A 19980-nucleotide genomic window follows, 5' to 3' on the forward strand; every position below is an offset into this window, starting at 1 on the left:
CCAAACTGACCTTGTTCACATGGTAACGGGGTCAGTCTCTATGCAGAGTAGAAACAGGGTCAGTCTCTATGCAGTGTAGAAACGGAGTCAGTCTCTATGCAGTGTAGAAACGGAGTCAGTCTCTATGCAGTGTAGAAACAGAGTCAGTCTCTATGCAGAGTAGAAAGGTAGTCAGTCTCTATGCAGTGTAGAAACAGAGTCAGTCTCTATGCAGTGTAGAAACAGAGTCAGTCTCTATGCAGTGTAGAAACGGGGTCAGTCTCTATGTAGTGTAGAAACGGTCAGTCTCTATGCAGAGTAGAAACGGGGTCAGTCTCTATGCAGAGTAGAAACGGAGTCAGTCTCTATGTAGTGTAGAAACAGAGTCAGTCTCTATGCAGTGTAGAAACGGAGTCAGTCTCTATGCAGTGTAGAAACGGAGTCAGTCTCTATGTAGTGTAGAAACGGAGTCAGTCTCTATGCAGTGTAGAAACAGAGTCAGTCTCTATGCAGTGTAGAAACGGGGTCAGTCTCTATGCAGTGTAGAAACAGAGTCAGTCTCTGGACCAGAGCTTAGAGGTAATATATATTTACAGGTATAAAGCCAGGTGAATGAACTATGATGTACCAGTTCATGTACATCAACAATACAGTCCCAAAAATGGTCAAAATATCATTCAACAGTACAGTATGTAGTGAATATAGACAGACTGTAGAGTACAGTATGTAGTGACTATAGACAGACTGTAGAGTACAGTATGTAGTGACTATAGACAGACTGTAGAGTACAGTATGTAGTGAATATATAATAATAATAATATATAATAATATATGCCATTTAGCTGACGCTTTTATCCAAAGCGACTTACAGTCATGTGTGCATACATTCTACGTATGGGTGGTCCCGGGAATCGAACCCACTACCCTGGCGTTACAAGCGCCATGCTCTACCAACTGAGCCACAGAAGGACCACAGAGTACAGTATGTAGTGAATATAGACAGACTGTAGAGTACAGTATGTAGTGACTATAACAGACTGTAGAGTACAGTATGTAGTGACTATAACAGACTGTAGAGTACAGTATGTAGTGACTATAACAGACTGTAGAGTACAGTATGTAGTGACTATAACAGACTGTAGAGTACAGTATGTAGTGACTATAGACAGACTGTAGAGTACAGTATGTAGTGACTATAACAGACTGTAGAGTACAGTATGTAGTGACTATAACAGACTGTAGAGTACAGTATGTAGTGACTATAACAGACTGTAGAGTACAGTATGTAGTGACTATAACAGACTGTAGAGTACAGTATGTAGTGACTATAACAGACTGTAGAGTACAGTATGTAGTGACTATAACAGACTGTAGAGTACAGTATGTAGTGACTATAACAGACTGTAGAGTACAGTATGTAGTGACTATAGACAGACTGTAGAGTACAGTATGTAGTGACTATAACAGACTGTAGAGTACTTTATCATGTAGTGCGCTATTTTATCATGTAGTGCGCTACTTTATCATGTAGTGCACCAATTTATTGTGTAGTACACTACTTTATCATGTAGTGCCCTACTTTATCATGTAGTGCCCTACTTTATCATGTAGTGCGCTACTTTATCATGTAGTGCCCTACTTTATCATGTAGTGCCCTACTTTATCATGTAGTGCCCTACTTTATCATGTAGTGCCCTACTTTATCATGTAGTGCCCTACTTTATCATGTAGTGCCCTACTTTATCATGTAGTGCCCTACTTTATCATGTAGTGCCCTACTTTATCATGTAGTGCCCTACTTTATCATGTAGTGCCCTACTTTATCATGTAGTGCCCTACTTTATCATGTAGTGCCCTACTTTATCATGTAGTGCCCTACTTTATCATGTAGTGCCCTACTTTATCATGTAGTGCCCTACTTTATCATGTAGTGCCCTATTTTATCATGTAGTGCCCTACTTTATCATGTAGTGCCCTACTTTATCATGTAGTGCCCTACTTTATCATGTAGTGCCCTACTTTATCATGTAGTGCCCTACTTTATCATGTAGTGCCCTACTTTATCATGTAGTGCCCTATTTTATCATGTAGTGCCCTACTTTATCATGTAGTGCCCTACTTTATCATGTAGTGCCCTACTTTATCATGTAGTGCCCTACTTTATCATGTAGTGCCCTACTTTATCATGTAGTGCCCTACTTTATCATGTAGTGCCCTACTTTATCATGTAGTGCCCTACTTTATCATGTAGTGCCCTACTTTATCATGTAGTGCCCTACTTTATCATGTAGTGCCCTACTTTATCATGTAGTGCCCTACTTTATCATGTAGTCATGCTACTTTATCATGTAGTGCCGCTACTTTATCATGTAGTGCCCTACTTTATCATGTAGTGCCCTACTTTATCATGTAGTGCCCTACTTTATCATGTAGTGCCCTACTTTATCATGTAGTGCCCTACTTTATCATGTAGTGCCCTACTTTATCATGTAGTGCCCTACTTTATCATGTAGTGCCCTACTTTATCATGTAGTGCCCTACTTTATCATGTAGTGCGCTACTTTATCATGTAGTGCCCTACTTTATCATGTAGTGCCCTACTTTATCATGTAGTGCCCTACTTTATCATGTAGTGCCCTACTTTATCATGTAGTGCCCTACTTTATCATGTAGTGCCCTCATTTATCATGTAGTGCCCTACTTTATCATGTAGTGCCCTACTTTATCATGTAGTGCCCTACTTTATCATGTAGTGCCCTACTTTATCATGTAGTGCCCTACTTTATCATGTAGTGCCCTACTTTATCATGTAGTGCCCTACTTTATCATGTAGTGCCCTACTTTATCATGTAGTGCCCTACTTTATCATGTAGTGCCCTACTTTATCATGTAGTGCCCTACTTTATCATGTAGTGCCCTACTTTATCATGTAGTGCCCTACTTTATCATGTAGTGCCCTACTTTATCATGTAGTGCCCTACTTTATCATGTAGTGCCCTACTTTATCATGTAGTGCCGCTACTTTATCATGTAGTGCGCTACTTTATCATGTAGTGCCTACTTTATCATGTAGTGCCCTACTTTATCATGTAGTGCCCTACTTTATCATGTAGTGCCCTACTTTATCATGTAGTGCCCTACTTTATCATGTAGTGCCCTACTTTATCATGTAGTGCCCTACTTTATCATGTAGTGCCCTACTTTATCATGTAGTGCCCTACTTTATCATGTAGTGCCCTATTTTATCATGTAGTGCGCTACTTTATCATGTAGTGCCCTACTTTATCATGTAGTGCACTACTTTATCATGTAGTGCCCTACTTTATCATGTAGTGCCCTACTTTATCATGTAGTGCCCTACTTTGTCATGTAGTGCCCTATTTTATCATGTAGTGCCCTACTTTATCATGTAGTGCCCTACTTTATCATGTAGTGCCCTACTTTATCATGTAGTGCCCTATTTTATCATGTAGTGCCCTACTTTATCATGTAGTGCCCTACTTTATCATGTAGTGCCCTACTTTATCATGTAGTGCCCTACTTTATCATGTAGTGCACTAAGGATGCATTGAAAGATGTCTTTATCACAGACAGGACACCCTATAATACTGATATTATCAGCAGGGAAAAAATAAAACAGGGACTAAAGAATAAGATGGACAGGTTGAGGATGTTTTAGTCAGATTAAAACAGGAACTAAACAATAAGATGGACAGGTTGAGGATGTTTTAGTCAGATTAAAACAGGATGAGACCAACGAAAATAACTGCAATGCAAAGTTACACACACACACACACACACACACACACACACACACACACACACACACACTAAACATTAGGAACACCGTAATTTTGAGTTGTACTCCCCCCCCTTCCCCTTCCCCTTCCCCTTCCTCCTCCCGATCAGAACAGCCTCGTTTGGTCGGGGACTTCACAAGGTGTGGAAAGGGTTCCACAGGGACGCTGGCCCCATGTCGACTCCAATGCTGTTCTCACAGTTGTGTCCTAATTGGCCGGATGTCGTTTGGATGGTGGACCATTCTTGATACACACAGGAAAACTGTTTAGCATGAAAAAAAAAAAAAACACAAAAAAAACCACCAGCTTTGCAGTTCTTGACACAAACCGGTGCAACCATCCCCTGTTAAAAAAAAGACAATTAAAATCTTCTTGTCTTGTAACATTCGCAATCCATGTCGCCAATTGTCTCAAGGCTTAAAAATCCTTCTTTAAATCTGTCTCCTCCCCTCTTCATCTACACTGATTGAAGTGGATTTAACACGAGACATCAATAAGGGATCACCTGGTCAGTCTGTGTCACGGAAAGAATAGGTGTTCTTAATGTTCTGCATACTCAGTGTGTTTGTGTATATATATACACACACACACACACACACACACTACATGAACAAAAGTATGTGGACACCTGCTCATCAAACATCTCATTCCAAAACCATGGGCTTTAATATGGAGTTGGTCCCCACTTTGCTGCTATAACAGCCTCCACTCTTCAGGGAAGTAATTAATAAGGAGTTGGACCCCACCCTTTGCTGCTATAACAGCCTCCACTCTTCTGGGAAGTAATTAATATGGAGTTGGACCACCCCCCTTTGCTGCTATAACAGCCTCCACTCTTCTGGGAAGTAATTAATATGGAGTTGGACCCCCCTTTGCTGCTTTAACAGCCTCCACTCTTCAGGGAAGTAATTAATATGGAGTTGGACCCCCCTTTGCTGCTATAACAGCCTCCACTCTTCTGGGAAGTAATTAATATGGAGTTGGACCCCACTTTGCTGCTTTAACAGCCTCCACTCTTCAGGGAAGTAATTAATATGGAGTTGGACCCCCCCCTTTGCTGCTATAACAGCCTCCACTCTTCTGGGAAGGCTTTCCAATAGTCACCCAGTCACCCTCTCTCTCTCTCCAGGGCCCACCCAGTCACCCTCCCTCTCTCTCCAGGGTTGGACAGTCACCCTCTCTCTCTCTCCAGGGCCCACCCAGTCACCCTCCCTCTCTCTCCAGGGCCCACCCAGTCACCCTCTCTCTCTCTCCAGGGCCCACCCAGTCACCCTCCCTCTCTCTCCAGGGTTGGACAGTCACCCTCTCTCTCTCTCCAGGGCCCACCCAGTCACCCTCCCTCTCTCTCCAGGGTTGGACAGTCACCCTCTCTCTCTCTCCAGGGCCCACCCAGTCACCCTCCCTCTCTCTCCAGGGCCCACCCAGTCACCCTCTCTCTCTCTCCAGGGCCCACCCAGTCACCCTCCCTCTCTCTCCAGGGTTGGACAGTCACCCCTCCTCTCTCCAGGGCCCACTCCAGGGCCCACCCAGGGTTCACAGTCACCCCTCTCTCTCCAGGGCCCACCCAGTCACCCTCTCTCTCTCTCCAGGGCCCACCCAGTCACCCTCCCTCTCTCTCCAGGGCCCACCCAGTCACCCTCCCTCTCTCTCCAGGGCCCACCCAGTCACCCTCCCTCTCTCTCCAGGGTTGGACAGTCACCCTCTCTCTCTCTCCAGGGCCCACCCAGTCACCCTCCCTCTCTCTCCAGGGTTGGACAGTCACCCTCTCTCTCTCTCCAGGGCCCACCCAGTCACCCTCCCTCTCTCTCCAGGGTTGGACAGTCACCCTCTCTCTCTCTCCAGGGCCCACCCAGTCACCCTCCCTCTCTCTCCAGGGTTGGACAGTCACCCTCCCTCTCTCTCCAGGGTTGGACAGTCACCCTCTCTCTCTCTCCAGGGCCCACCCAGTCACCCTCCCTCTCTCTCCAGGGTTGGACAGTCACCCTCTCTCTCTCTCCAGGGCCCACCCAGTCACCCTCCCTCTCTCTCCAGGGCCCACCCAGTCACCCCTCCCTCTCTCTCCAGGGCCCACCCAGTCACCCTCCCCTCTCTCTCCAGGGCCCACCCAGTCACCCTCCCTCTCTCTCCAGGGCCCACCCAGTCACCCTCCCTCTCTCTCCAGGGCCCACCCAGTCACCCTCCTCCCTCTCTCTCCAGGGTTGGACAGTCACCCTCTCTCTCTCTCCAGGGCCCACCCAGTCACCCTCCCTCTCTCTCCAGGGTTGGACAGTCACCCTCTCTCTCTCTCCAGGGCCCACCCAGTCACCCTCCCTCTCTCTCCAGGGTTGGACAGTCACCCTCCCTCTCTCTCCAGGGCCCACCCAGTCACCCTCCCTCTCTCTCCAGGGCCCACCCAGTCACCCTCCCTCTCTCTCCAGGGCCCACCCAGTCACCCTCCCTCTCTCTCCAGGGCCCACCCAGTCACCCTCCCTCTCTCTCCAGGGCCCACCCAGTCACCCTCCCTCTCTCTCCAGGGTTGGACAGTCACCCTCTCTCTCTCTCCAGGGCCCACCCAGTCACCCTCCCTCTCTCTCCAGGGTTGGACAGTCACCCTCTCTCTCTCTCCAGGGCCCACCCAGTCACCCTCCCTCTCTCTCCAGGGTTGGACAGTCACCCTCCCTCTCTCTCCAGGGCCCACCCAGTCACCCTCCCCTCTCTCCAGGGCCCACCCAGTCACCCTCCCTCTCTCTCCAGGGCCCACCCAGTCACCCTCTCTCTCTCTCCAGGGCCCACCCAGTCACCCTCCCTCTCTCTCCAGGGCCCACCCAGTCACCCTCCCTCTCTCTCCAGGGCCCACCCAGTCACCCTCCCTCTCTCTCCAGGGCCCACCCAGTCACCCTCCCTCTCTCTCCAGGGTTGGACAGTCACCCTCTCTCTCTCTCCAGGGCCCACCCAGTCACCCTCCCTCTCTCTCCAGGGCCCACCCAGTCACCCTCTCTCTCTCTCCAGGGCCCACCCAGTCACCCTCCCTCTCTCTCCAGGGTTGGACAGTCACCCTCTCTCTCTCTCCAGGGCCCACCCAGTCACCCTCCCTCTCTCTCCAGGGCCCACCCAGTCACCCTCTCTCTCTCTCCAGGGCCCACCCAGTCACCCTCCCTCTCTCTCCAGGGCCCACCCATTCACGCTCCCTCTCTCTCCAGGGCCCACCCAGTCACCCTCCCTCTCTCTCCAGGGTTGGACAGTCACCCTCTCTCTCTCTCCAGGGCCCACCCAGTCACCCTCCCTCTCTCTCCAGGGTTGGACAGTCACCCTCCTCTCTCTCCAGGGCCCACCCAGTCACCCTCCCTCTCTCTCCAGGGCCCACCCAGTCACCCTCCCTCTCTCTCCAGGGCCCACCCAGTCACCCTCCCTCTCTCTCCAGGGCCCACCCAGTCACCCTCCCTCTCTCTCCAGGGCCCACCCAGTCACCCTCCCTCTCTCTCCAGGGTTGGACAGTCACCCTCTCTCTCTCTCCAGGGCCCACCCAGTCACCCTCCCTCTCTCTCCAGGGTTGGACAGTCACCCTCTCTCTCTCTCCAGGGCCCACCCAGTCACCCTCCCTCTCTCTCCAGGGTTGGACAGTCACCCTCTCTCTCTCTCCAGGGCCCACCCAGTCACCCTCCCTCTCTCTCCAGGGTTGGACAGTCACCCTCCCTCTCTCTCCAGGGCCCACCCAGTCACCCCCTCCAGGGCCCACCCAGTCACCCTCCCTCTCTCCAGGGCCCACCCAGTCACCCTCCCTCTCTCTCCAGGGCCCACCCAGTCACCCTCCCTCTCTCTCCAGGGCCCACCCAGTCACCCTCCCTCTCTCTCCAGGGCCCACCCAGTCACCCTCCCTCTCTCTCCAGGGCCCACCCAGTCACCCTCCCTCTCTCTCCAGGGCCCACCCAGTCACCCTCCTCCCTCCAGGGCCCACCCAGTCACCCTCTCTCTCCAGGGTTGGACAGTCACCCTCTCTCTCTCTCCAGGGCCCACCCAGTCACCCTCCCTCTCTCTCCAGGGCCCACCCAGTCACCCTCTCTCTCTCTCCAGGGCCCACCCAGTCACCCCTCCCTCTCTCTCCAGGGTTGGACAGTCACCCTCTCTCTCTCTCCAGGGCCCACCCAGTCACCCTCCCCTCTCTCTCCAGGGCCCACCCAGTCACCCTCTCTCTCTCTCCAGGGCCCACCCAGTCACCCCTCCCTCTCTCTCCAGGGCCCACCCAGTCACCCTCCCTCTCTCTCCAGGGCCCACCCAGTCACCCTCCCTCTCTCTCCAGGGTTGGACAGTCACCCCTCTCTCTCTCCAGGGCCCACCCAGTCACCCTCCCTCTCTCTCCAGGGTTGGACAGTCACCCCTCTCTCTCTCCAGGGCCCACCCAGTCACCCTCCCTCTCTCTCCAGGGTTGGACAGTCACCCTCTCTCTCTCCAGGGCCCACCCAGTCACCCTCCCTCTCTCTCCAGGGTTGGACCCAGTCACCCTCCCCTCTCTCCAGGGTTGGACAGTCACCCTCTCTCTCTCTCCAGGGCCCACCCAGTCACCCTCCCTCTCTCTCCAGGGTTGGACAGTCACCCTCTCTCTCTCTCCAGGGCCCACCCAGTCACCCTCCCTCTCTCTCCAGGGCCCACCCAGTCACCCTCCCTCTCTCTCCAGGGCCCACCCAGTCACCCTCCCTCTCTCTCCAGGGCCCACCCAGTCACCCTCCCTCTCTCTCCAGGGCCCACCCAGTCACCCTCCCTCTCTCTCCAGGGCCCACCCAGTCACCCTCCCTCTCTCTCCAGGGCCCACCCAGTCACCCTCCCTCTCTCTCCAGGGTTGGACAGTCACCCCCTCTCTCTCTCCAGGGCCCACCCAGTCACCCTCCCTCTCTCTCCAGGGTTGGACAGTCACCCCTCTCTCTCTCCAGGGCCCACCCAGTCACCCTCCCTCTCTCTCCAGGGTTGGACAGTCACCCAGTCCCTCCCTCTCTCCAGGGCCCACCCAGTCACCCTCCCTCTCTCTCCAGGGCCCACCCAGTCACCCTCCCTCTCTCTCCAGGGCCCACCCAGTCACCCTCCCTCTCTCTCCAGGGCCCACCCAGTCACCCTCCCTCTCTCTCCAGGGCCCACCCAGTCACCCTCCCTCTCTCTCCAGGGTTGGACAGTCACCCTCTCTCTCTCTCCAGGGCCCACCCAGTCACCCTCCCTCTCTCTCCAGGGTTGGACAGTCACCCTCCCTCTCTCTCCAGGGCCCACCCAGTCACCCTCCCTCTCTCTCCAGGGTTAGACAGTCACCCCCCCTCTCTCTCCAGGGCCCACCCAGTCACCCTCTCTCCAGGGCCCCAGTCACCCTCTCTCTCCAGGGCCCACCCAGTCACCCTCCCTCTCTCTCCAGGGCCCACCCAGTCACCCTCTCTCTCTCTCCAGGGCCCACCCAGTCACCCTCCCTCTCTCTCCAGGGCCCACCCAGTCACCCTCCCTCTCTCTCCAGGGCCCACCCAGTCACCCTCCCTCTCTCTCTCCAGGGCCCACCCAGTCACCCTCCCTCTCTCTCCAGGGCCCACCCAGTCACCCTCCCCCCTCTCTCTCTCCAGGGCCCACCCAGTCACCCTCCCTCTCTCTCCAGGGCCCACCCAGTCACCCTCCCTCTCTCTCCAGGGCCCACCCAGTCACCCTCCCTCTCTCTCCAGGGTTGGACAGTCCCCCTCTCTCTCTCTCCAGGGCCCACCCAGTCACCCTCCCTCTCTCTCCAGGGCCCACCCAGTCACCCTCCCTCTCTCTCCAGGGCCCACCCAGTCACCCTCCCTCTCTCTCCAGGGCCCACCCAGTCACCCTCCCTCTCTCTCCAGGGCCCACCCAGTCACCCCCCTCTCTCTCCACGGCCCACCCAGTCACCCCTCCCTCTCTCTCCAGGGCCCACCCAGTCACCCTCCCTCTCTCTCCAGGGCCCACCCAGTCACCCTCCCTCTCTCTCCAGGGCCCACCCAGTCACCCTCCCTCTCTCTCCAGGGCCCACCCAGTCACCCTCCCTCTCTCTCCAGGGCCCACCCAGTCCCCTCCCTCTCTCTCCAGGGCCCACCCAGTCCCCCTCCCTCTCTCTCCAGGGCCCACCCAGTCACCCTCTCTCTCTCTCCAGGGCCCACCCAGTCACCCCCTCTCTCTCCAGGGCCCACCCAGTCCCCCTCCCTCTCTCTCCAGGGCCCACCCAGTCCCCCTCCCTCTCTCTCCAGGGCCCACCCAGTCACCCTCCCTCTCTCTCCAGGGCCCACCCAGTCCCCCTCTCTCTCCAGGGTTGGACAGTCCGCTCCACCATCGTAGTCCTGTGAGCTCGGGGCCGACGGTGGCGGTGGTTCATTGGTCTTGGGAGCATCATCTCGGCTGGTGGTGGAGTCCGTAGACCTCTACACAGCACGTACTTTGAAAAGAAACCAAAGAGACTGTCATTTTAATGTTGTTTGAATTGAAGGTGGGGCTTGGGGATGGGATAAACCAATCAGGTAAGGAAGGAGGAGCGGTGGAGGGTCACCCTCCCTCTCTCCAGGGGCAGGATATGACATCATGAGTGTCGCTGTTAGGTTGTTGTTGACGGTTGGCCACGGGAGGGAGGGGCTTGCCGAAGAACTCTGAAAAAGAGAGTGAGGAGGAAGAGAGAGGAGGAGGAGACAGGATTAAATTAGCTACATCTATGTAAGGCTGGTTACTGGTAGCTGAAATAAAAAAACACAGCTTGTCAGAAATGTGATCTGACAACTTCCTGTACGATATATTAACACGGTCAACTACATACAACTATACTATAACTAACTATATACAGCAAATAGATCAAGATGACCTGAACCACGTAACAGACACCGGCTAAAGGGACAGGATACAGGTGGCGTGTAGGATGTTCGTAGGATAAACAGAGACATTTAATCCAACTTCCATCAGACAGAGAAGACAGACAATTACAATATGTTTTCAGGGGAAATGGGGGTCAGTATTTAACATGCTCTATAGACAGAGAGGAAATGGGGTCAGTATTTAACATGCTCTATAGACAGAGAGGAAATGGGGTCAGTATTTAACATGCTCTATAGACAGAGAGAGGAAATGGGGTCAGTATTTAACATGCTCTGTAGACAGAGAGGAAATGGGGTCAGTATTTAACATGCTCTATAGACAGAGAGGAAATGGGGTCTGTATTAGTGTTGTTTAACATGCTCTATAGACAGAGAGAGGAAATGGGGTCTGTATTAGTGTTGTTTAACATGCTCTATAGACAGAGAGAGGAAATGGGGTCAGTATTTAACATGCTCTATAGACAGAGAGAGGAAATGGGGTCAGTGTTTAACATGCTCTATAGACAGAGGAAATGGGGTCTGTATTAGTGTTGTTTAACATGCTCTATAGACAGAGAGAGGAAATGGGGTCAGTGTTTAACATGCTCTATAGACAGAGAGGGAGATGGGGTCAGTATTTAACATGCTCTATAGACAGAGAGGAAATGGGGTCAGTATTTAACATGCTCTATAGACAGAGAGGGAGATGGGGTCATATTTAACATGCTCTATAGACAGAGAGGAAATGGGGTCAGTATTTAACATGCTCTATAGACAGAGAGAGGAAATGGGGTCAGTGTTTAACATGCTCTATAGACAGAGAGAAATGGGGTCAGTATTTAACATGCTCTATAGACAGAGAGGGGAGATGGGGTCAGTATTTAACATGCTCTATAGACAGAGAGGAAATGGGGTCAGTATTTAACATGCTCTATAGACAGAGAGAGGAAATGGGGTCAGTGTTTAACATGCTCTATAGACAGAGAGGAAATGGGGTCAGTATTTAACATGCTCTATAGACAGAGAGGGGAGATGGGGTCAGTATTTAACATGCTCTATAGACAGAGAGGAAATGGGGTCAGTATTTAACATGCTCTATAGACAGAGAGGAAATGGGGTCAGTATTTAACATGCTCTATAGACAGAGAGGAAATGGGGTCAGTATTTAACATGCTCTATAGACAGAGAGAGGAAATGGGGTCAGTATTTAACATGCTCTGTAGACAGAGAGGAAATGGGGTCAGTATTTAACATGCTCTATAGACAGAGAGGAAATGGGGTCTGTATTAGTGTTGTTTAACATGCTCTATAGACAGAGAGAGGAAATGGGGTCTGTATTAGTGTTGTTTAACATGCTCTATAGACAGAGAGAGGAAATGGGGTCAGTATTTAACATGCTCTATAGACAGAGAGAGGAAATGGGGTCAGTGTTTAACATGCTCTATAGACAGAGAGGAAATGGGGTCTGTATTAGTGTTGTTTAACATGCTCTATAGACAGAGAGAGGAAATGGGGTCAGTGTTTAACATGCTCTATAGACAGAGAGGGGAGATGGGGTCAGTATTTAACATGCTCTATAGACAGAGAGGAAATGGGGTCAGTATTTAACATGCTCTATAGACAGAGAGGGGAGATGGGGTCAGTATTTAACATGCTCTATAGACAGAGAGGAAATGGGGTCAGTATTTAACATGCTCTATAGACAGAGAGAGGAAATGGGGTCAGTGTTTAACATGCTCTATAGACAGAGAGGAAATGGGGTCAGTATTTAACATGCTCTATAGACAGAGAGGGGAGATGGGGTCAGTATTTAACATGCTCTATAGACAGAGAGGAAATGGGGTCAGTATTTAACATGCTCTATAGACAGAGAGAGGAAATGGGGTCAGTGTTTAACATGCTCTATAGACAGAGAGGAAATGGGGTCAGTATTTAACATGCTCTATAGACAGAGAGGGGAGATGGGGTCAGTATTTAACATGCTCTATAGACAGAGAGGAAATGGGGTCAGTATTTAACATGCTCTATAGACAGAGAGGAAATGGGGTCAGTGTTTAACATGCTCTATAGACAGAGAGAGGAAATGGGGTCAGTATTTAACATGCTCTATAGACAGAGAGGAGATGGGGTCAGTATTTAACATGCTCTATAGACAGAGAGGAAATGGGGTCAGTATTTAACATGCTCTATAGACAGAGAGGAGATGGGGTCTGTGTTTAACATGCTCTATAGACAGAGAGGAAATGGGGTCTGTGTTTAACATGCTCTATAGACAGAGAGGAAATGGGGTCAGTGTTTAACATGCTCTATAGACAGAGAGGAGATGGGGTCAGTGTTTAACATGCTCTATAGACAGAGAGGAGATGGGGTCAGTATTTAACATGCTCTATAGACAGAGAGGAGATGGGGTCAGTATTTAACATGCTCTATAGACAGAGAGGAAATGGGGTCTGTATTTAACATGCTCTATAGACAGAGAGGAAATGGGGTCTGTGTTTAACATGCTCTATAGACAGAGAGGAAATGGGGTCTGTGTTTAACATGCTCTATAGACAGAGAGGAAATGGGGTCTGTGTTTAACATGCTCTATAGACAGAGAGGAAATGGGGTCAGTGTTTAACATGCTCTGTAGACAGAGACAGGAAATGGGGTCAGTGTTTAACTTGCTCTATAGACAGAGAGGAAATGGGGTCAGTATTTAACATGCTCTATAGACAGAGAGGAAATGGGGTCAGTGTTTAACTTGCTCTATAGACAGAGACAGGAAATGGGGTCAGTGTTTAACTTGCTCTGTAGACAGAGAGGAAATGAGGTCAGTATTTAACATGCTCTATAGACAGAGAGGAAATGGGGTCAGTATTTAACATGCTCTATAGACAGAGAGGAAATGGGGTCTGTGTTTAACATGCTCTGTAGACAGAGACAGGAAATGGGGTCAGTGTTTAACATGCTCTATAGACAGAGAGGAAATGGGGTCTGTATTTAACATGCTCTATAGACAGAGAGGAAATGGGGTCAGTATTTAACATGCTCTATAGACAGAGAGGAAATGGGGTCTGTGTTTAACATGCTCTATAGACAGAGAGGAAATGGGGTCAGTATTTAACATGCTCTATAGACAGAGAGGAAATGGGGTCAGTGTTTAACATGGAATAAGAGACATTATCAGCTGTTAGTGAAAGAGAAGAAACAACAGCATGCCATGAACACGCGGCTAGATGATGAACAGACAGATGGTTAGTTAGTGGTTAGTTAGTGGTTAACATACAGCAGTGGAGTGGTGGTGGAGACAGTCAGATGACAGGTCTAGACAGTCACTTTAAACATCATTACCGGATCGGCTCCTATCGCCAAGAGGCTCCAGCTTGGGAAGCCTAGACATTTTGGGAGTAGCCCATCCCACTAAAACAACAAAACACATTATTAGTAGAAGCCCCTCCCACTAAAACAACAAAACACATTATTAGTAGAAGCCCCTCCCACTAAAACAACTAAACACATTATTAGTAGAAGCCCCTCCCACTAAAACAACAAAACACATTATTAGTAGAAGCCCCTCCCACTAAAACAACTAAACACATTATTAGTAGAAGCCCCTCCCACTAAAACAACAAAACACATTATTAGTAGAAGCCCCTCCCACTAAAACAACTAAATACATTATTAGTAGAAGCCCATCCCACTAAAACAACTAAATACATTATTAGTAGAAGCCCCTCCCACTAAAACAACTAAATACATTATTAGTAGAAGCCCATCCCACTAAAACAACTAAATACATTATTAGTAGAAGCCCATCCCACTAAAACAACAACTAAATACATTATTAGTAGAAGCCCATCCCACTAAAACAACTAAATACATTATTAGTAGAAGCCCATCCCACTAAAACAACAACTAAATACATTATTAGTAGAAGCCCATCCCACTAAAACAACAACTAAATACATTATTAGTAGAAGCCCATCCCACTAAAACAACAACTAAATACATTATCAGTAGAAGCCCATCCCACTAAAACAACAACTAAATACATTATTAGTAGAAGCCCATCCCACTACAACAACAACTAAATACATTATTAGTAGAAGCCCATCCCACTACAACAACAACTAAATACATTATTAGTAGAAGCCCATCCCACTACAACAACAACTAAATACATTATTAGTAGAAGCCCATCCCACTACAACAACAACTAAATACATTATTAGTAGAAGCCCATCCCACTACAACAACAACTAAATACATTATTAGTAGAAGCCCATCCCACTAAAACAACAACTAAATACATTATTAGTAGAAGCCCATCCCACTAAAACAACAACTAAATACATTATCAGTAGAAGCCCATCCCACTAAAACAACAACTAAATACATTATCAGTAGAAGCCCATCCCACTAAAACAACAACTAAATACATTATTAGTAGAAGCCCATCCCACTAAAACAACAACTAAATACATTATTAGTAGAAGCCCATCCCACTAAAACAACAACTAAATACATTATTAGTAGAAGCCCATCCCACTACAACAACAACTAAATACATTATTAGTAGAAGCCCATCCCACTAAAACAACAACTAAATACATTATTAGTAGAAGCCCATCCCACTACAACAACAACTAAATACATTATTAGTAGAAGCCCATCCCACTAAAACAACAACTAAATACATTATTAGTAGAAGCCCATCCCACTACAACAACAACTAAATACATTATTAGTAGAAGCCCATCCCACTAAAACAACAACTAAATACATTATTAGTAGAAGCCCATCCCACTAAAACAACAAAACACATTATTAGTAGAAGCCCATCCCACTAAAACAACAACTAAATACATTATTAGTAGAAGCCCATCCCACTAAAACAACAAAACACATTATTAGTAGAAGCCCATCCCACTAAAACAACAACTAAATACATTATTAGTAGAAGCCCCTCCAACTACAACAACTAAATACATTATCAGTAGAAGCCCATCCAACTACAACAACTAAATACATTATTAGTAGAACCCCATCCCACTACAACAACAACTAAATACATTATTAATAGAAGCCCATCCCACTAAAACAACAACTAAATACATTATTAATAGAAGCCCATCCCACTAAAACAACAACTAAATACATTATTAGTAGAAGCCCATCCCACTACAACAACTAAATACATTATTAGTAGAACCCCATCCCACTACAACAACAACTAAATACATTATTAGTAGAAGCCCATCCCACTAAAACAACAACTAAATACATTATTAGTAGAAGCCCATCCCACTACAACAACAACAACTAAAACTAAATACATTATTAGTAGAAGCCCATTCCACTACAACAACAACTAAATACATTATTAGTAGAAGCCCATTCCACTACAACAACAACTAAATACATTATTAGTAGAAGCCTATCCCACTAAAACAACAACTAAATACATTATCAGTAGAAGCCCATCCCACTAAAACAACAACTAAATACATTATCAGTAGAAGCCCATCCCACTAAAACAACAACTAAATACATTATCAGTAGAAGCCCATCCCACTAAAACAACAACTAAATACATTATCAGTAGAAGCCCATCCCACTAAAACAACAACTAAATACATTATTAGTAGAAGCCCCTCCCACTACAACAACTAAATACATTATTAGTAGAAGCCCCTCCCACTACAACAACAACTAAATACATTATCAGTAGAAGCCCCTCCCACTACAACAACTAAATACATTATCAGTAGAAGCCCATCCCACCAAAACAACAACTAAATACATTATCAGTAGAAGCCCATCCCACTACAACAACAACTAAATACATTATCAGTAGAAGCCCATCCCACCAAAACAACAACTAAATACATTATCAGTAGAAGCCCATCCCACCAAAACAACAACTAAATACATTATCAGTAGAAGCCCCTCCCACTACAACAACAACTAAATACATTATTAGTAGAAGCCCATCCCACTAAAACAACAACTAAATACATTATCAGTAGAAGCCCATCCCACCAAAACAACAACTAAATACATTATCAGTAGAAGCCCCTCCCACTACAACAACAACTAAATACATTATTAGTAGAAGCCCATCCCACTAAAACAACAACTAAATACATTATCAGTAGAAGCCCATCCCACTAAAACAACAACTAAATACATTATTAGTAGAAGCCCAGTCATTGGTCCACCTGTGGTGTCGGTGTGTCTCTCACCAGGTAGTGGTGGAGGTGTGTCTCTCACCAGGTAGTGGTGGAGGTGTGTCTCTCACCAGGTAGTGGTGGAGGTGTGTCTCTCACCAGGTAGTGGTGGAGGTGTGTCTCTCACCAGGTAGTGGTGGAGGTGTCTCTCTCACCAGGTAGTGGTGGAGGTGTGTCTCTCACCAGGTAGTGGTGGAGGTGTGTCTCTCACCAGGTAGTGGTGGAGGTGTGTCTCTCACCAGGTAGTGGTGGAGGTGTCTCTCTCACCAGGTAGTGGTGGAGGTGTGTCTCTCACCAGGTAGTGGTGGAGGTGTGGGGATCTCACCAGGTAGTGGTGGAGGTGTGTGGATCTCACCAGGTAGTGGTGGAGGTGTCTCTCTCACCAGGTAGTGGTGGAGGTGTCTCTCTCACCAGGTAGTGGTGGAGGTGTGTGGATCTCACCAGGTAGTGGTGGAGGTGTGGGGCTCTCAGCAGGTAGTGGTGGAGGTGTGTGGATCTCACCAGGTAGTGGTGGAGGTGTGGGGCTCTCAGCAGGTAGTGGTGGAGGTGTGTGGATCTCACCAGGTAGTGGTGGAGGTGTGGGGATCTCAGCAGGTAGTGGTGGAGGTGTGTCTCTCACCAGGTAGTGGTGGAGGTGTCTCTCTCACCAGGTAGTGGTGGAGGTGTGGGGATCTCACCAGGTAGTGGTGGAGCTGTCTCTCTCACCAGGTAGTGGTGGAGGTGTGTGGATCTCACCAGGTAGTGGTGGAGGTGTCTCTCTCACCAGGTAGTGGTGGAGGTGTGGGGATCTCAGCAGGTAGTGGTGGAGGTGTGTGGATCTCAGCAGGTAGTGGTGGAGGTGTGTGGATCTCACCAGGTAGTGGTGGAGGTGTCTCTCTCACCAGGTAGTGGTGGAGGTGTGTGGATCTCACCAGGTAGTGGTGGAGGTGTGGGGATCTCACCAGGTAGTGGTGGAGGTGTGTGGATCTCACCAGGTAGTGGTGGAGGTGTGTGGATCTCACCAGGTAGTGGTGGAGGTGTGTGGATCTCACCAGGTAGTGGTGGAGGTGTGTGGATCTCACCAGGTAGTGGTGGAGGTGTGTGGATCTCACCAGGTAGTGGTGGAGGTGTGGGGATCTCACCAGGTAGTGGTGGAGGTGTGTCTCTCACCAGGTAGTGGTGGAGGTGTGTGGATCTCACCAGGTAGTGGTGGAGGTGTGTGGATCTCACCAGGTAGTGGTGGAGGTGTGGGGCTCTCACCAGGTAGTGGTGGAGGTGTGTCTCTCACCAGGTAGTGGTGGAGGTGTGTCTCTCACCAGGTAGTGGTGGAGGTGTGTGGATCTCACCAGGTAGTGGTGGAGGTGTGGGGATCTCACCAGGTAGTGGTGGAGGTGTCTCTCTCACCAGGTAGTGGTGGAGGTGTCTCTCTCACCAGGTAGTGGTGGAGGTGTGGGGATCTCACCAGGTAGTGGTGGAGGTGTGTCTCTCACCAGGTAGTGGTGGAGGTGTGGGGATCTCACCAGGTAGTGGTGGAGGTGTCTCTCTCACCAGGTAGTGGTGGAGGTGTCTCTCTCACCAGGTAGTGGTGGAGGTGTGTCTCTCACCAGGTAGTGGTGGAGGTGTGTGGATCTCACCAGGTAGTGGTGGAGGTGTGGGGATCTCACCAGGTAGTGGTGGAGGTGTGGGGATCTCACCAGGTAGTGGTGGAGGTGTGGGGATCTCACCAGGTAGTGGTGGAGGTGTGGGGATCTCACCAGGTAGTGGTGGAGGTGTGTGGATCTCACCAGGTAGTGGTGGAGGTGTGTGGATCTCACCAGGTAGTGGTGGAGGTGTGTCTCTCACCAGGTAGTGGTGGAGGTGTGGGGATCTCACCAGGTAGTGGTGGAGGTGTGGGGATCTCACCAGGTAGTGGTGGAGGTGTGGGGATCTCACCAGGTAGTGGTGGAGGTGTGGGGATCTCACCAGGTAGTGGTGGAGGTGTGGGGATCTCACCAGGTAGTGGTGGAGGTGTGTCTCTCACCAGGTAGTGGTGGAGGTGTGTCTCTCACCAGGTAGTGGTGGAGGTGTGGGGATCTCACCAGGTAGTGGTGGAGGTGTGGGGATCTCACCAGGTAGTGGTGGAGGTGTGGGGATCTCACCAGGTAGTGGTGGAGGTGTGGGGATCTCACCAGGTAGTGGTGGAGGTGTGGGGATCTCACCAGGTAGTGGTGGAGGTGTGGATCTCACCAGGTAGTGGTGGTGGTGTGTGGATCTCACCAGGTAGTGGTGGAGGTGTGGGGATCTCACCAGGTAGTGGTGGAGGTGTGGGGATCTCACCAGGTAGTGGTGGAGGGTGGGATCTCACCAGGTAGTGGTGGAGGTGTGGATCTCACCAGGTAGTGGTGGAGGTGTGTGGATCTCACCAGGTAGTGGTGGAGGTGTGGGGATCTCACCAGGTAGTGGTGGAGGTGTGGGGATCTCACCAGGTAGTGGTGGAGGTGTGGGGATCTCACCAGGTAGTGGTGGAGGTGTGGGGATCTCACCAGGTAGTGGTGGAGGTGTGGGGATCTCACCAGGTAGTGGTGGAGGTGTGGGGATCTCACCAGGTAGTGGTGGAGGTGTGGGGATCTCACCAGGTAGTGGTGGAGGTGTGGGGATCTCACCAGGTAGTGGTGGAGGTGTGGGGATCTCACCAGGTAGTGGTGGAGGTGTGGGGATCTCACCAGGTAGTGGTGGAGGTGTGGGGATCTCACCAGGTAGTGGTGGAGGTGTGGGGATCTCACCAGGTAGTGGTGGAGGTGTGGGGATCTCACCAGGTAGTGGTGGAGGTGTGGGGATCTCACCAGGTAGTGGTGGAGGTGTGGGGATCTCACCAGGTAGTGGTGGAGGTGTGTCTCTCACCAGGTAGTGGTGGAGGTGTGTCTCTCACCAGGTAGTGGTGGAGGTGTGTCTCTCACCAGGTAGTGGTGGAGGTGTGTCTCTCACCAGGTAGTGGTGGAGGTGTGTCTCTCACCAGGTAGTGGTGGAGGTGTGTCTCTCACCAGGTAGTGGTGGAGGTGTGTCTCTCACCAGGTAGTGGTGGAGGTGTGGGGATCTCACCAGGTAGTGGTGGAGGTGTGGGGATCTCACCAGGTAGTGGTGGAGGTGTGTCTCTCACCAGGTAGTGGTGGAGGTGTGTCTCTCACCAGGTAGTGGTGGAGGTGTGTCTCTCACCAGGTAGTGGTGGAGGTGTGT

The 19980-nt window shown here is 49.8% G+C and overlaps 1 protein-coding gene and 2 long non-coding RNA genes across 3 annotated transcripts in view; 1 reads left to right on the plus strand and 2 right to left on the minus strand.

The window, feature by feature from the left end:
• The first annotated feature begins 3039 nt into the window (after nt 1-3039).
• LOC127927478 (uncharacterized) lies at nt 3040-3810 on the plus strand. The gene is made up of 2 exons (XR_008127732.1): nt 3040-3642; nt 3696-3810. It is a non-coding gene; the product is annotated as an uncharacterized LOC127927478 (long non-coding RNA).
• Nucleotides 3811-4421: 611 nt separating this feature from the next.
• LOC127927479 (uncharacterized) lies at nt 4422-5264 on the minus strand. The gene is made up of 2 exons (XR_008127733.1): nt 4771-5264; nt 4422-4526 (listed from the first exon to the last, which is right to left on the minus strand). It is a non-coding gene; the product is annotated as an uncharacterized LOC127927479 (long non-coding RNA).
• A 5013-nt stretch (nt 5265-10277) lies between these two features.
• LOC127927481 (ADP-ribosylation factor-like protein 13B) overlaps nt 10278-19980 on the minus strand; it is a 56881-nt gene continuing 47178 nt past the window's right edge. Inside the window, exons 10-11 of the mRNA XM_052513926.1 lie at nt 13910-13978; nt 10278-10378 (exon numbers count right to left, since the gene is read on the minus strand). Coding sequence (XP_052369886.1) covers nt 10278-10378; nt 13910-13978 — 170 coding nt within the window. The remainder of the gene's footprint in view (nt 10379-13909; nt 13979-19980) is intronic.

Source organism: Oncorhynchus keta, unplaced genomic scaffold (genome assembly GCF_023373465.1).
Source record: "Oncorhynchus keta strain PuntledgeMale-10-30-2019 unplaced genomic scaffold, Oket_V2 Un_scaffold_1436_pilon_pilon, whole genome shotgun sequence".
Lineage (NCBI taxonomy): Eukaryota > Metazoa > Chordata > Actinopteri > Salmoniformes > Salmonidae > Oncorhynchus > Oncorhynchus keta.